The 18,808-nt window shown below is 35.1% G+C and overlaps 1 protein-coding gene across 1 annotated transcript in view; it reads left to right on the top strand.

Annotated features, from left to right (window-relative positions):
• LOC149815609 (alpha-glucan water dikinase, chloroplastic-like) overlaps positions 1-18,808 on the top strand; it is a 118,173-nt gene that overhangs the window by 25,055 nt on the left and 74,310 nt on the right. The window contains exon 13 of the mRNA XM_089989342.1: positions 1,179-1,313. Within this exon, the coding sequence (XP_089845468.1) occupies positions 1,179-1,313 (135 nt within the window). The remainder of the gene's footprint in view (positions 1-1,178; positions 1,314-18,808) is intronic.

The following is an 18,808-nucleotide window of genomic DNA, read 5'->3' as shown; positions in this document are numbered from 1 at the left end:
TTTGCAACATGGGATGCATATAGAATTATTAGAAATGCATGCTGCATAATAGTTTTTCAAAGGTTACAAATGGTCAACCCTATGTCAGTGTAATGAATAAGATGACCTTAGAACGGATGAAAATTTATAAGATTACGTGTAGTGGACTTGTTCCATCATATGTTTTTTTTGTTCCGCTAATCTACTGCAGGATACATCACCGCATGCATTTAGTTTCCTTGACATCTTTTTCCTAGCATTATACCATTAATGGTAACCACCCATCAGTACAGAGGCATCATTTGTCATTCACCCTGACTTTCCATGTGACTTTCATTAATCCTACTAGTAACTCTTTCTGCAAATCAACCGTAATGTCACATGAAATGAATCCTATCCACTGTTTAATTGACACTTGCCTCCTATTTTATTTCAACATTCCCCACATTTTCATGTCTACTAAAACCTTATTTTTGTTCTATTTTTTCTTATAGTGTTTTAGACCTCTTTTTAACTACTGTTTTTTATACTCATATTTTTTTTATTGTGTTGCACTATATCATTTCCACCCTGAAGCTTTTTCCATTGTATGCCATGATCTCATCTATTTTTAGTTGACACAGGTTTGAGATCACTTAAATCATCATGCTAGATCCTTGCATATGGATCTTACACCTGCTTATACCTTCAAATAGCGATGCCATTCAGCACATGCCAATTGTGAGAAGGCTTTGCAAAAACCATTTTAAATTTTCCCTGGACTAAAATTTTGTAACGCAAATCACTTCTATGTAATTTTAATAGTTCTTTGAGGTGCTCTTCCACTTTTTTGTGCAAGCTTCATGGTGTGCCTTATAATTGATTTGATTTATGACTCCATTCTAGTTGTCATGAATCATCTATGGACCACATTTCACCAATTTAGTGGTTACAAACAAATTTCCAAAGCTAATATTTATATATGGGTTGCACTGGTTTGCTTTTAGGTAACATGATAAAAATGAGAAAAGAAAACAAAGGTTATGAGGTGCTATGAACCCTCTTTCTTTTTTGTTTATCACAGTACCTGACATATCTCATTTTTATTTACTTCATTACGTTATCAGGATTTCATTTCTTTTATGCCATCATTTGTGCCAATTAGAAGATGACATAAGTAGGTTCGTATTCTCAGTAGTATGCTTATTTTTCTGCTACAGATTTAACGTTGCAACAGATTTGGTCGAGTTGGCCAAAGATGAGGGGGAACTGGGACTTGCTGGAATTCTTGTATGGATGAGGTTTATGGCAACAAGGCAACTAACATGGAATAAAAATTACAATGTGAAGCCACGGTAAACAGCTTAATATTTCTCCAATCTATTTATGATTATCATACTTCATTTTCTAGTTGGTTGCTGCCATAGAAAACTGCCTAAAAAACATGTTCATTTCTCATTGTGGAATCAAGTTGTAGAAATTATAAATACTATATGAATTGCCAAATTTCTTATTCCGAAGGTGTTCTTGTTGCATCAATTTTACAATAGTAGGATTGCATATCTCACAACTTGCTTTTTGCAATTTCTGCAATATTTGTTGAAATTTTGGTTTTTTACTTTCAATCTTGATAAATGTTATGTACAAAGAATATATTGAACTTGTGTTGATCTTAACGTTGTAAGGTCTTTTTGATACCCTTCATGTGAAATATTCTCTTTAGGACCAAAACAGCCCTAGAAGATACAGAAAATAACTTACACATATGGCTATGGGTAAAAAACAAAAATGTCCAACTAAAGATCCGTCCGATTGGGCTAGGGATCCAGACACATTAAGGTCTATCTCATGATACTGTACACATTTAGGACCAAAACAGCCCTAGAAGATACAGAAAATAACTTACACATATGGCTATGGGTAAAAAACAAAAATGTCCAACTAAAGATCCGTCCGATTGGGCTAGGGATCCAGACACATTAAGGTCTATCTCATGATACTGTACACATTTGGGCTCTCATCTGGTTTCCTGAAGAAGCAAGAAGCAACACATAATTGTGAGATCGAGTATTGAGACTAAATGTAGATCTATGTGTATCCACTGCTGTTAAAATTTGTTGGCCGAGGCATTTACTCACCACAATCAGGCAGCCTATCACATGATGTATTTTATATTGCAATAATAAGAGTGCAATTGCCATTTCAGTTAACTTAGTCCAGCAAAATAAAACAAAACAAATAGAGCTAGAGAACATTTTTATCAGAAAAAGGTTGAATATCAAGAAGTAGAAACCAAATTTGTGTTTGGTGAACATCATCACTGATTTATTTACTAAGCTGCTATCTACATGAAGCCAAGCTGCATATGGTCCTTACCCATGCATAGCTTGAGGGGGGCTGACATGAAGGGTAACTAGCTATTTAGCAGCTTGGATGTGTTAACAATAAATTATTCTATCTTGTACTTCATTGATAATATAACTTCTGTAACATTGTCTGTCACCAAGTGTATTTCTATTATTTACCTTATGACCCCCCTAGAAACCTTACACGTAATAAATACTAACAAGAAGACAACATTGTGATTTTCACTCTTGCTGCCACCAATAGTATGAACAAGTTTCCTATTGAGTGTTTTCTCATGAACACACAAGAGGAGAGGTTCTCGCGTTTACGAGTTTCCATTCAATAGTTGCTAAAATGAGAGTCCCACATTTCTTATATGGGTCGACTCTCTCAATGTTACAAAGTAAAGGAAACAATAAAGAAAAATAAGACTAAACTACCCCTTTACAATATTGTAATGTACAAAAGAATGTTTATCACAAGATGTAGTATAAGAACAGTAAGACACTTATATTACATAAGTCTCAACACTCCTCTTGAAACTTGGGATGATACAACGGAATCATTCAGAGTTTGGAAAGGAAAGAATTGAAATGCGAAGGAGAAAGACTCTTAGTAAACACTGAATAATCCTTGCAAACAATCAAGTTTTCAAATAACTTGATACTTCAAATACTCAAGACACAAAATAAATGCACAGTGTTTATAAGCTTTCACAACAAAAGAAGTGCAATAAATGCAGTGTTTATAAGCTTTACAACACAAAAGAAGTGCAATAAATGCACAATGTTTATAAGCTTAAGGAGACAACTCCTTGCTGTAAAATACATGCTTCAATGGGCTCACATAGCCCTTATTTATAAGCACTTAAAAGAGACGTTGGGCTATTCCTAATGGCTCTTATTAGAGACGTTAGGAATTAGCCCAACGTCTACCTTTTAAACTGTGTACAACATGGTTGACTGTTGTACACTGTACACAGTCAGTGGCACTGTTGTACACTGTACACAATCGGCTGACTGTGTACAAAAATATTACATAAAAGAACAAAAAAAAGAAATGAAAAAATACAAAAATAAGAAAAAATAAAAAGGAGGAATTACAATCATATTCAAAAACATGAATATGCGTAAAAATGTAGAAATGACAAAAATACCCCTACAACTAAAGAAATATATATTTTATGTATATAAGTAGATGGATACATGTACATATATATGTATATGTATCTTATTTTATATATATAATATATATAAAAAATACATTGTCTTATGAATTACAATTTAACACCCCCCCTCAAACTTAGGGCAAGATGACCGAAAGTTTGTCAAGGAGAAAATTGAATCGCGGAGCACACAAAGCTTTGGTGAAGAAATCTGCCAATTGATATTCTGAAGTTACATATGGAAGATCTATAAATCTTTTCAGATACACTTCTCGAACATAGTGACAGTCCATCTCAATGTGTTTAGTCCGCTCATGAAAAGTATGATTTTTTGCAATGTATATTGCACTCTTGTTATCACAGCATAACTTGGTGGGCTCTTCTATTGAGATCCCCATGTCTTCTAATAGTTGATGAATCCATACAATTTTCATGGTAGTAGTCGCCATGGCATGATATTCAGCTTCTGTTGAGGATAGAGACACTTTTTGCTGCTTTTTACATCTCCATGAAATCAGCTAGTCTCCTAAAAACACACAAAAACCAGTAGTGGAGTGACGGTTATTTGGGTCACCTCTCCAGTCAGAATCAGTATAAGCAATTAATTTTAATTCAGAAGAAGAGGATAAGAATACTCCCTTGTTTAGTGTGTTCTTTATGTGTCTCACAATCCGCAAGATGGCACTCATGTGAACTGATGTTGGTGCATATTGGAACTGACTTGCAATATGAACTGCATGAGAGATATCTGGTCTAGTAATACTCTGATACATCAAAGATCCCACAAGTTGTTTGTAAGGGGTGAGATCAGAGAGATGAATACCATCATCAATCTTCATTTTGACTCCTACTATAATAGGAGTTTCACAAACTTTATCATCCGTAATACCTGACCTGTCAATAATCTCAGAGGCAAGCTTAGTTTGAGATAAAAATTACCCTCTATGAGAGTATGCTACTTCAATACCCAAAAAATAAGTTAGAAATCCCAAATTAGACATTTTAAACCTATCATTCAAAATTGATTTTATGCTTTTAACCATGGTTGCCAGTTGAGGAAGCGGGAGCGGGAAGCGAGGCACTTTCAAAATTTTAGGAAGCGGGAAGCGTGGGACCACTTAGGAGCGACTCGGAAAGCGACTTAGGAAGCATCTCGGAAGCGACCTAGGAAGCGTCTCGGAAGCGAGGGAGAAGCGAAAAAAATAAAAATAAAAAATAAAAAATACAAAAAATTGGAAAAATAGGGGAAGCGTGGGGGAAGCATGATGGGAAGCGCGCTTCCCAAAAAAAGGGGACGCTTCCTGCACGCTTCGGAAGCGCGACGTTTCGCGCTTCCGAAACGCGACGTTTCGCGCTTCCGAAGCGCGCTTCCCCTTTTAGCTAGGTGCTTCCGGTAACCCTGCTTTTAACCCTTTTAGAATCACTTTCGGTTATAAGCATATCATCCACATATAAGAGCAGAACGACAATCCCTGCATTGGTTTTTCTAACAAATAAGGCAGTGTCAGTGAAACACGAAGAAAAACCATTTTCTAACATTACGGAGTTAAATCTATTATACCAAGCCTTGGGGGCTTGTTTTAAACCATAAAGTGCTTTTCGAAGGTGAAGTACTTTCCCTTTGAGAGTCTTTATTCCTGGTGGAGCATTCATATATACTTCTTCATTCAAATCACCATTTAGGAATGTGTTTTTAATATCCATTTGATAGATGTTCCATTTATTGATTGAGGCAACGATAATGAGACATCGGACAATGACCATTCGAGCCACAGGGGCAAAAGTTTCTTCATAGTCAATCCCGTAGTCTTGACTATATCCTTTTGTAACTAATCGAGCCTTATATCTCTCAAGAGATCCATCGCTCTTAGTTTTTACCTTAAATACCCATCTACACCCTATTGCTTTCTTACCCTTAGGAAGATCTTGGAACTCTCAAGTCTTTGCCCTGTTGAGAGCCGAAAGCTCATATTCTATTGCTTTCAGCCATTCATCATTCTTTTTGGCTTTTTCAAAATTTTTGGGTTCTATATAGGAATGAATGGCGCTAAGGCAGACTCTATGTTTAGGAGTAAACGAATCATATGAAATAAACCTAGAAGGCATCTTTCTACTTCTCTCAGTTCTTCGTAGGTTTTCATCATTTGTTGAATTGGACCCAGTAGGTTCGTTGAATTTTCAATTGCACTCCTAAAACTGTTTCTCTCTCTATGGGTATATGTTATAGGATCTCTCAATGCTCCTTCATTTCTATGTTGAGAGATAGGTGGATGGGAAGAGTCATCTTCTTTATCATTGACGTCATTATGAATGAAATCATCATCACTATCATCATCATGTGCTAACATTTCAAATAAAAAAGAGTAATCCATGTTTTCTTCAAAGGGTTCACTCCTTTCAAAACCATTAACATTTTCCAGAAAACTCACATTTTTGGAAACATATAGCTTGTCATTCTTAATATCATAACAACGAAACCCTTTTTGGGTTTTGGAATATCCAAGAAAAGCACAGGCAATGACTTTTGGTGAAAGTTTGTCGTTCTTGTCAGTAAGAACGAAGCATTTACAACAAAAAATTCTCAACCTACTATAGTCGGGTTCTTTGGTATATAATTTTTCAAAATGCGAGATATTGTTCAAGTTTTTAGAAGGTTGCCGATTTATCAGATAAACAGATGCTAAAGTCACTTCAACCCCAAAACCTTTTGGGATGTTTTGAGAAGCAAGTAATGTTCAAGTTGTCTCTATTATATGTCTATGCTTCCTTTCGGCTAATCCATTTTGTTGAGGGGTTTTCAGACAAGATCTTTGGTGAAGAATACCATGACTTTCAAGATAATTTTTGAATTCACTTGAAAGGTATTCTCCACCAGAGTCAGTTCTAAAAATTTTTAGTTTCCCGTTAAATTGATTTTTAATCATCATATGATAGGTTTTAAAAATCGAGAAAACTTCATATTTGTGTTTAAGAAAATAAATCCAACAATATCTCGTGTAGTCGTCAACAAAAATGACATAATATGCAAAGCCTCCTTTTGATAGGATGGGTGCCGGTCCCCGTACATCTGAATGAATAATTTCAAAAGGTCTTGTTGTAAACATAGATCTTTGACAAAAAGACAATTTTTTCATTTTCCCAAGAATACAGTCGTTACAAGTGAAATCACTTTTACATAGACTTTTAACAAAAGGTAAATGAGAAATTTTTGCAATATTTGGATGTCCAAGTCTCTTGTGCCACACATTAATATCATTTTGTTGGACAACATTACAAAACGAGTTCTTTGGAATTTGAAGGGAGTTGACATAGTATAGATCACCCTTCCTAGAGCCTTCCTCAATCAATCTCCCGGACCGGCGATCCTGTATCCAACATTTGTTAGATGAAAACTTTATATCACACCCATGATCCGAGAGTTGAGAAACACACAACAAATTTAAGTTTAATTTGGGTATAAATCTAATTTTTGGAATAAAGAACCCTTGTTTTTCAAAATTTCCTATTCCTTTTACTTCAAGAGATGTTCCATCCGCGGTTGAAAAAAAAGATAGAGAGGGATTTTTTGAGTATTCGAAAAAAGAACTAAAACTTGGGGTCATGTGAAAAGAAGCACCTGAATCTAAAAGCCAAGAGGTCTTATCAGGAGGAGAAGAGGTTGACATGGCGGCTCCGGAAATAGCCCTTTTTAGAAGAGGTTTAAGTGTATCCACGATTTGTTGCAATGAGAGAGCTCCATTTGAAGATGACGAGCATTCTTCCTTTTGAGGTTGGAATGTAGTAGCCATGACAAGTAACTTTTTTCACTTTGGGCAAATAGGCTTGATATGCCCCGGTTCCTTACAAAAATGGCATAAAAGCTTGCTATAATCCTTCTTCCCTCCTTGACCACTTGAGTTTTGATTCTTGAAGTGAGGAGGCTTGTAGGTCCTTAAGTTGCTCCCCAGTCTTGAGACGACATTAACTTCTTCATTTTCTTCATTAGTGGAAGGTGTAGCTAGAACACTTGGGTTGTTCTTGCTTATACCCATACGAGTCTCTTCCCCACTTAGTTTAGTAATTACATCTTCAAGAGAGGGGGAAGTGAAGGCGGATAAAAGAGAAGACCGAATTTGTTTGAATTCAGGCCTAAGCCCATTCAAAAAATTAAAAAATCTATCTTCTTCCAATTGTTTATGACGAAGCTCTATGGCTTCTTCACTCCACTTGGGTTCGAGCATAGCAAGCTCATCCCAAATAGAAGAAAGTTCGGCAAAATACTCCCTTATAGTCATCTCTTCTTGATGAAGAGTTAGCGCCCTCTTTTGGAGGTAATATTTATGGGATAAGTTCCTAAAGGTGTATATCTTCTCAAGGTACTCCCACACTTGAGAAGCCTTCTTAAACTTGATAATATTGGCGTTAATTCTTGTTTCTACGGATGAGAAAATCCATAAGAGAATTTTAAAATTCCTCATCTGCCATTCTTCATGCTTTTTTGTGTAGTCTTCAAGAGCCTTGGCTTTTTCTTCGCCTTCAAGGATTTTTATTTCTCCTTTCTCCATCAAGGTTATCTTTGGCTCCGGTTCAAGAATTGAGCCTTAGACATAGCCCCAAAGCCCTTTCCTTTTAATATGAGCCTCCATGTTTCCGGCCCAAACGTGATAGTTGATCCCATTGAGTTTGAAGCCGAGAGAAAAATGAGCCTTTTTCGCCCATTAGAGAGGAGAGATGATGAAAAAGAATGCGTACCACAAAGGATTTTTAGACCTTTCTTGATAGAAGAGTCTTCTAAAATATTGGATGAACAAGAGGATCCACTCCAATCACCAAAAAATTGAAGGCATACTTTTCGAGGCACCCAAAAAGTGAGAATCCACACGATCGTTCTTTTTCCAACCTTGCTCTGATACCATGTGAATAATCCTTGCAAACAATCAAGTTTTCAAATAACTTGATACTTCAAATACTCAAGACACAAAATAAATGCGCAGTGTTTATAAGCTTTACACCACAAAAGAAGTTTAATAAATGCACAATGTTTATAAGCTTAAGGAGACAACTCCTTGCTGTAAAATACATGCTTCAATGGGCTCACGTAGACCTTATTTATAAGGGCTTAAAAGAGACGTTGGGCTATTTCTAACGGCTCTTATTAGAGACGTTGGGAATTAGCCCAACGTTTACCATTTAAACTGTGTACAACAGTACACTGTACACAGTCATAAAAGAACAAAAAAAAGAAATGAAAAAAATTACAAAAATAAGAAAAAATAAAAAGGAGGAATTACAATCATATTAAAAAATATGAATATGCTAAAAATGTAGAAATGACAAAAATACCCCTACAGCTAAAGAAATATATATTTTATGTATATAAGTAGATGGATACATGACATATATATGTATATGTATCTTCTTTTATATATATAAAATATATATAAAAAATACATTGTCTTATGAATTACAATTTAACAATCTGCAATATGATTCTTTGAGCTCACATGCTCCAAAGCATATGACAATCTGTTTCAATGTATTTGGTTCACTCGTGAAATTTTGGATTCTTTGCAATATGAATAATACTCATATTGTCATAATATAACTGAGTCTTGTCCACAATGGAGATTCCCAACTCATTCACTAACCATCATATCCAAATAATCTCAGCAGTTACTTGAGCCATAATTCTGTATTCTACTTTTGTTGTGGATAAAGCAACCCTCTATTGTTTCATGCTTTTCCATTAAATCAGGGAGCTTCCAAAAAAAAATACAGAAGCCAGTAGTAGAAAGCCTATCCCAAGTAGAACCTCCAAAATTAGCATCACAAGAGGCTCTTAACACTATGTCAGATGAGGATAAGAAGAACATACCATAGTTCATTGAGTCTCACATACCTGATGATCCCGAGTACAACAACTAAGTGAATTGTCCTGTGAGCACTCATAAATTGATCGACTACATGAACTGCATAGGTGATATCCAGCTTGGATTGTAAAGAGTCTTACACACACTCAAGTCTACAAACAACTTGACAAAACATACATTCACCCAATATGCTAAACCAAAATAGCATACAAAATGCTCCACAGCACAAACATAAGAATAGTGCATAAATGCACTTGAATCTGAATATGTAAGAGGTAAAACCCTCTACCTTCATATTTAAATTACAATGGGCAGCATGCCCTTATTTATAGAGAGATTACATGAGAAATTACAATGGGCAGCATGCCCTTATTTATAGAGAGATTACATGAGAGGAGCTATTGGAATAGCTGTTGGGATACTCCCAACAGCTCTAATTAGATCCGTTGGGAGTAGCCCAACAGCTCTATTCAAACAGTCAACATTTTGACTGTTTGACAGAACCTGACAAAAAGGCTGTTGGCTGTTTTGACAGCCCAACAGCTCTAGTCAATTATGACTGTTTGACAAAAAGACAAAAAAAATAAGAAAGAAATAAAATTACAAAAATAAATAAATAAAAAAGTATTACAAGAATATAAGTATATACTTTAAATATATAGTTATATATATACATATACATACTCTTGTATTACGAAAAGTATGTATATATATAAATAAAAAAAAAAAAAATATATATATATATATATATATATATATATTCAAGTATATACATATATATGTTATTTTCTAACAGTCTCCCTCAAACTTATGGTGAAATCACCGAAAGTTTGTCAAGTAAAAAGTTGAATCTTGGTGAGCACAGTGCCTTGGTGAAGAAGTCAGCAAGTTGATATTTTGATGTCACATAGGGAAGATCAATAGTCTTCTTCAAATATTCTTCACGAACAAAATGGCAATCCATCTCTATATGCTTAGTTCTTTCATGAAACGTATGATTTCGAGCAATGTATATATATCGAACTCTTATTGTCACAACACAATCTTGTAGGATTCTGAAGGTGAATCCCCATATCTGAAATCAGTTGTTTGAGCCACACGACTTCCATAGTAGTAATTGCCATTGCTCTATATTCAGCTTCTGTAGATGATAATGACACCTTTTGTTGTTTCTTGCACCTCCATGAAATCAAAGATTCACCTAGAAATATACAAAAACCAGTTCTTGAGCGCCTGTTATTTGGATCTCCTCCCCAATCAACATCAAAATATGCAATAAGATCTAAGGAGGAAGAAGAGGACAGAAAGACTCCCTTATTTATAGTGCCTCTGATGTATTTAATAATTCTCATGACTGCACTCATATGAGTTGATGTTGGAGCATGTTGAAATTGACCGGCTATATGTACAACATGGGTTATGTCTGGTCTTGTAATACTTAAATACATAAGAGATCCTACTAGCTGTCTGAAGGGAGTTGGATTGTCCAAAGGAACTCCATCATCGGCTCGCATTTTCATTCCGACAATCTCTGGAGTATCAACAACTTTATCATATGAAAGTCCTGACCTGTCAATAATATCTGAAACTTCTATACCAAGAAAGTATGTTAGAAACCCAAGATCTGTCATTTCAAAAGAAATTTTCAAAAACTGTTTTACTTTCTTGATTCCCTCCTTGTCACTACCTGTAATTAACATATCATCAACATATAAAAGTAAAATTATAATACCAGCAGAAGAGTTCTTGATAAACAAAGATGTATCAGTATAGCATGGTTTAAAACCATACCTTGTAATAACATTGTTAAAAGTATCAAACCAAGCTTTAGGTGCTTGTTTGAGGCCATATAATGCCTTTTTTAATTTAAGCACTTTACCTGAAGGAATTATTAATCCAGGTGGAATATCCATATATACTTCCTTATTGAGATTCCCATTTAAAAATGCATTTTTAACATCTATTTGAAATATATTCCAATTTTTAATAGCTGAAATAGCTACAAGCATTCGAACAGTGGTCATCCTGGCAACAGGAGCAAAAGTTTCTTCGTAATCTACTCCGTATTCTTGAGAATATCCTTTGGCAACTAGCCTGGCTTTATGCCTTTCAAAGGATCCATCACTTTTGGTTTTTACTTTAAAAACCCATCTACAACCTATTGTCTTCTTTCCTATAGGTAAATCCAGAATTTCCCAAGTATTAGCATCTTTAAGAGCTTCTAATTCTATGTGCATAGCTTTTATCCATTCAGGTAAATTTTTTGCTTCATTGTAACATGAGGGTTCAAAATATGAGTGGATAGCTATAAGACATGCTCTATGTTTAGGAGAGAATGAATCATAAGACACAAATTTATTTGGGATTCTTGAGGTTCGTTCTGATCTACGAATAGTGGTTTGTTCTGAAGGAATTTCTGATGCTTCATGATTACTTTAATTTACACCTTCATTGGATGCATTTCGATTTCTTCTAGTGTATACTATTGGTTCAACTGTTCTATTTTCAATAAGAGGTTCTACATAAATATTTTCATCATTAGACAATAGTTTAAACAAGAAAGAATAATCAGAGTTTATGTCTTCCGACATGTTTTCTTCAAATCCACTTTCATTTTCAACAAAATTAACATTCCTTGAAATGAGAAGTTTATCATTTTTGGTATCATAACATTTAAATCCTTTTTGTGTTTCTGAATAACCAATGAACGCACAGGAAATAGCTTTAGAAGATAGTTTATCTCCTTTATCATTCAAAACGTAACATTTGCAACCAAAGATTCTCAGTCTTTGATAATCAGGTTGATATTTGAATAATTTTTCAAAAGGAATTTCATTAGATAAAGTTTTGGAAGGCATCCTATTTATAAGATATACTGAGGTTAATGCAGCTTCAACCCAAAGATTTTTTGGAACATTTTTAGCAATAAGAAGAGTCCTTGTAGTTTTTATAATATGTCTGTGTTTCCTTTCTGAAATTCCATTTTGTTGCGGGGTTCTAGGACATGATCTTTGATGTAAAATTCCTTCGTTTTCTAAAAAATGTTTAAACTCATTTGACAAGTATTCTCCTCCAGAGTCAGTTTTGAGAATTTTGAGTTTACTTTCAAATTGATTTTTAATCATGTTATGAAATGTTTTGAAGGTTGCAAATACATCTGATTTATACTTAAGAAAGTAAATCCAGCAATATCTAGTGAAGTCATCAATAAACACAACATAGTAGGAGAATCCTCCTTTAGAGGCTACAGGAGTAGGACCCCATACATCCGAATGAACTAATTCAAAAGGCATTGAGGAGTAAAAAGTTCTTTGACCATAAGGCAAGACTGTCATTTTACCAAGTAAGCATTCTTTGCATTTAAAATTATCTTTACAAAGATTTTTGGTAATAGGTACAAAATTTAATTTCCTTATATTTGGATGCCCAAGTCTATGATGCCAAGTCCGTATGTCTTTTGTTTGGGCAGTGTTGCAAAATGATTCCTTTGGAATACAAAGGAAATCCATATAATAGAGATCTCCTTGCCTAGAACCTTCCTCAATCAATTTTCCGAATTGGCGATCCTGCACCCAACATTTACTTGATGAGAAAATGACATCACATCCATGATTCGAGATTTGAAAAACAAAAAGTAGATTAAGATGAAGTTTTGGTATAAGTCTTATTTTCGGAATATAAAAGTTGTTATGTTTTGACAAATCATTTTTAAAAATTCCAACATCCTCTATTTCCAAGGCAGTACCATCGGCAGTGGAAACAAATGATGCATTTGAATTAGGTTGACATTCAGATAATATAGATCTATGTGGAGTCATATGAAAAGAAGCTCCTGAATCAAGCAGCCAAGAGCACATACCAGGAGTAGAAGAGGTTGCAATGGCCGCTCCTGAGGTAGATCCTTTAAGCAGTGGTTGCAATGCTTCCGTTAGTTGAGATAATGATTTGGTGAGGTCTTTGAGATTCAAAGTATCTTCATCTTGTTTTGATGGTGCAACGGCAACACACTTTTCTTGAGGCCTATATTTGTATCTAGGACATTAAGGCCTAATATGACCGGGTTCGTTACAATTATGGCAAATGATTTTTGATTCTCCTCGATTCTTATTAAAATGAGGAGGTTTATATGGCTTGATATAGTGTCCTGGTTTTGATGCGGCAAGTGCACAATACTCTTCTTGACCATTGCTAGAAGTAGCAAGCACACTAACATTTTTACTCATGTTTAGCCTAGGCTCTTCTCTACTAAGTTTAGTGAGAATCTCATGAATAGGAGGAGGTGATGAAGATGATAGCAAGGAGGCCCTTGTTTGTTCAAACTCGGGTCTCAAACCATAGAGAAAAGCGAAAAGTCTATCTTCTTCAACTTGAACTCTCCGCATTTCTATACACTTTCCTTCCCATTTTGGTTCAAATTGGGCAAGTTGGGTTCAAATGGAAGATAACTCCATAAAATAATCTCTTACATTCTTATCTCCTTGTTTAATGTTTCTAACTTTTTCTTGGAGATAATACTTGTGAGCCATATCTTTTTCGGTAAACATACCTCTAAGATATTCTCATGCTTTATTTTTCTTTTTGTAACACAAAAGGTTTGAGGCAATTTTTGTCTTAACTCCACTAAGCATCCATGAAAGAATTTTGGCATTTTTCATTTCCCATTAATCTAATTTTTTGTAGTATTCTTCCGTGGCTTTGTTTTCTTCTTCAAGACTAGTCTCAACGTCATTTTCAACTAATATAATTTTGGGAGTGGGTTCAAGAATAGTACCTCTTACAAATCCCCACAAACCTTGACCCTTGATGAATGTCTCCAAGTGTCCTGCCCAATTGTTATAGTTGCTTTCTTCAAGTTTGAATGGCGGAATGAAGTTGGAGTTGCTTGTATTGTGCGGAAAAAATTCACTCATGATGAATCCAAAGAAAAAAAAGAACCACCAATCACGAAAGAGAGAAGGCACACTTTACGTGGCAGCTCACCAATGCACGGTTGATCATACACCAAGCTCTGATACCATGTAAAGAGTCTTACACACAATCAAGTCTACAAACAACTTGACAAAACATACATTCACCCAATATGCTAAACCAAAATAGCATACAAAATGCTCCACAACACAAACATAAGAATAGTGCATAAATGCACTTGAATATGAATATGTAAGAGGTAAAACCCTCTACCTTTATATTTAAATTACAATGGGCAGCATGCCCTTATTTATAGAGAGATTACATGAGAGGAGCTATTGGAATAGCTGTTGGGATAGGGCTACTCCCAACAGCTCTAATTAGAGCCGTTGGGAGTAGCCCAACAGCTCTATTCAAACAGTCAACATTTTGACTGTTTGACAGAACCTGACAAAAAGGCTGTTGGCTGTTTTGACAGCCCAACAGCTCTAGTCAATTATGACTGTTTGACAAAAAGACAAAAAAAAAATAAGAAAGAAATAAAATTACAAAAATAAATAAATAAAAAAGTATTACAAAAATATAAGTATATACTTTAAATATATAGTTATATACATATATATATATATACATATACATACTCTTGTATTACGAAAAGTATGTATATATATATATAAATATATATATATATATATATATATATATATATTCAAGTATATACATGTATATGTTATTTTCTAACATGAACTGCATAAGAGGATAAGAAGAACATACCATAGTGCATTGAGTCTAACATACCTGATGATCCCGTGTACAACAACTAAGTGAATTGTCCTGTGAGCACTCATAAATTGATCGACTACATGAACTGCATAGGTGATATCCAGCTTGGATATGGTCAAGTATATGAGACATCCAACTAATTGTCTGTATACTACTGGATCTTACTCAATGCCTTTTGTGGCTCTCATCTTTAAATTTGCTTGTATGGGAGAATTGACTCTTTTTAGGTCATTCGCCAGTCTTGCCCTCACCACCAAATCTGTAGCATACTTATGTTGAGACAAGTACAATCCCCTTGGTGATAGGGGTGGCAAAACCTGACACAACCCGCCAACCCGCCTCTTAGGCGGGTTCGGGTTGGGCTTAAGCCAACCCGTTTAGTAAACGGGTCGACCCGCCTAACCCGTTTATTAAACGGGTCGGGTTCGGGTTGGGGGTATGCCAACCCGCCAACCCGTCTGCCAACCCGACCTGCCAACCTGACCCGCGAACCTGAGAACCCGTTTACCCGACCCAACCCATTTATTAAATGGGTTGGCGGGTCGTGTCGGGTTACCCGTTTATTAAACGGGCCGGGTTTGTGTTTGCCACAACCGACCCGTTTAATAAACGGGTCGGGTTTGGGTTGAGGTATGTTGACCCACCAACCCGTTGGGTCGACCCGCCAACCCGACACGATTGCCACCCCTACTTGGTGAGTATTGTAGCGCCTCAAAATTTGAACAAAAAAATTTGGCCATTTTTTTTAATGTGCAATTTAATGTGAGGTCTCATCTATGACATTGCCTAAATTGAACTATGCTCTAAGGAGTCGGTTTGTGCGCAATCGCTAGCATTTAATATCCCCTTAGAACATATTTCGAGAGAAGACGACCAATGACAAGTCCGTGGGGTATTGCTCTATAGAACTAAGTTTTAGGGAGTCAGCTTTTGCGCAACCGCTAGCATTTAATAGCTGCATAGAACCTAAATCTAGAAAGAGACTACTCGAGACAAAATATCAAATACAACGAAAGATTTCAAATGGGCCACGGGTTACAAATCTTGGGCAGATTACAGGTAAGTGAACACAATAGGGGGATTGGATCCAAATCCCTCATATTCGGGTCCACATCCAATCTCAAATTACGTTTTTTCATGGACTATTCCAAACCATAATCAAACCATTCAACATAATCCAACATGCGGTTTAAAATAAAGGTTTGGCATTACTTCAACCTAAACAAGTTTAGGGAATCAAATGTTCCAAAATGTATGGAACTAATTTCTAAGGCCAAATAAGGAATGATAAAGGCTTGGTTCGTTGGCGCCACCATTGCATCCCTCTATCACAGCTACTCATCACCTGGATGGTTTATATAAATATTGGTTCAGACTTCATCGAGTCTCGATGGGGTACAATTATCCAACATGCATTGTAAATAACTAAAGCATACATAAAATCTATATGCATTCAAAACATAACATCATATAAGCATGGTGCATTTATTTGCAAGGCATTCCTTAATCGTGATACACAATCAACAATATCATGCTCTCAATCATATAAGTTCACAATATAGGCATACTACAACAATGTAAACGTAACTGATAATTAGATTTCGCAGCAACTCATATTACTATTCTTGTCATGCAAGCTTCATCGAAACATGCTCATGTCCTTGTTGGATTGTTTCACTAAGGCATAAACTGGGTGAATATAAAGCCATTGTTTTCCTTGATTACAATTCCCATTGGGTACTCGTGGAACAATTCATCGCAGAGAGCCGAGACCACATGAGGGGTATATTATTCTATGGATTGTATGATTGAATCGGATCCTAAAGCGGTTAGTCCATGACCGAGAGATAAAGCCCGCTAAGGCAACATCAATTAGTATGTTTCTCGAAATACTACTGCAGAAGTCTTGACCTACCATCTAAGACACATTGGTAGTCCGACCCCTAACTTCGAGGACTCGGGACCAAGTGAGACGCCTTGCTCTCAAATAACATATAAGGTTTAACGAAGTTTTGTATCACCTACCCTCTTTAAGGTAAGTTGTTTCATCAATGGGTTATTGGGTTCACTTTATTAAAAGGCTTCTATATACTTCATCACATGTGTCTCTTAGGCATCCAAGGACTCAATAGCCCAAGTGTAAGGAAATGGGTGAAAGTGTAACCCAAGAATGTACAAGTACTATGACATACAAACAAGAAGTCCACAGAGGGATAATATGAAATCCTAAAAAGGCTACACAAGCATGGAAAAATAATGGAATATTTATTGAAAAGAGCCTTAAAAGGCATACACATACAAGTGAGGGAACCCCATATTTATACAAGAGGGAAGACCCAAGGAGGGGCTCCCATATAGGCGTTGGAACCCCTCCAACGGTCATATTTATGACCGTTGGAGGGGCCCGATGTCTATATAGTGGGCTCCTCAATGCCTAAAAGATAAAAAACATAAAAAGAAAAGAATGATAAAAAATACAAAAAGAAATAAAAAAATATATTAACAATGAATATGCAAGAAATGATGAAAAGACTATTTTACCCCTATCGGGTATTACAAATGAATTACATATTATATATATATATATATATATTTAATACTCCTCAAACTTGATGGGAAAAGTTATCCCGAAAGTTTGGAAATACAAAAAGAATCTTGGGAAGAAATCCAAGTCTTCAAGGGAAATCTCCATCTTTATGGTATCTCAGAAAATTCTTGCAAATATAAGTCTTCAATACGCCTTTATTGGTGATCATCCCTGAGCACCTTCATTGGCTATCTCCATGAAGGCATCATATCTTAAAGATCCTGCATAAAAAGAACAAACCAAAAGAAGACTCCAAGTAAAAAAAAAAATTCTAGCCTAAGAGTTGCAAAATTTTTTTTAACAACAATATATTGTAAAGCAAGAATGAAATGGTTTAAACAAGATAGTGATAATTTTTCGAATCATTAGATAGTAAGAAAGACAAGAGGAGTATCCTTCAAAGATGAAATTAAATCATAATCAACTTATTTTTCAAAAAACCATAATATTGATTATAAGAAGATTTGATCATTTAAAGGACATATGATTCATCAAGAAGAGATAAACAATTATGCATAACAATTATCTTAAATGAAATAGTTGTCTTCCAAAAAGCATACTAAACTCTCGAAAGAGTGTCTATTAGAGACACTTTAAACAAACCCCATAAAAGGATATAAATGGAAAGACAATAAAATAATGAATCTTTGTTTATCACAAAAAATGTTTAAGCATTTCAATCAAGCACTATGTGAAAATGTCCTAAAAAAGGAATCAAGTCCGAAAAATGACTTCAATGTGAAAATATCTTCAATAAGATTAAGTTCAAAGATGACTCGATTAACCCACAAGAATCATAACGAGGCTAAGTGCACAAAGGCACAATGAAATACTCACAAAGGAGTACAAATGCACAAATTCAAAAGTAATAATAGTAGGTTACATGCAATGAAGAGAACTCACAATCTTTATAAAGAGCTAATTAGCTTCATGCATGCAATTATGTGAAATCAATTAGAAACATAATTCACTCACACATATTTTAAATATAAAGATCCAAATATCAATATATGCATATATATATATATTATCAATGAAATGCATGAACTTTTATTGATAAATATTTTTTCATACAAGGAAAAAACAAGTAGTAAATATCTAAAAAATTTATTAAAGAATTAAAGAATACCATATGACAAAGGGAATAATATATGCAAATAAAAAACAATCTGCGGAAGATGATAAATTTAAAAAATCACATAAATATCAAGA

Source organism: Nuphar pumila, chromosome 15 (genome assembly GCF_984573655.1).
Source record: "Nuphar pumila chromosome 15, dmNupPumi1.hap1.1, whole genome shotgun sequence".
In the NCBI taxonomy this organism is placed as follows: domain Eukaryota; kingdom Viridiplantae; phylum Streptophyta; class Magnoliopsida; order Nymphaeales; family Nymphaeaceae; genus Nuphar; species Nuphar pumila.
This window is presented reverse-complemented; position numbering and strand designations above follow the sequence as displayed.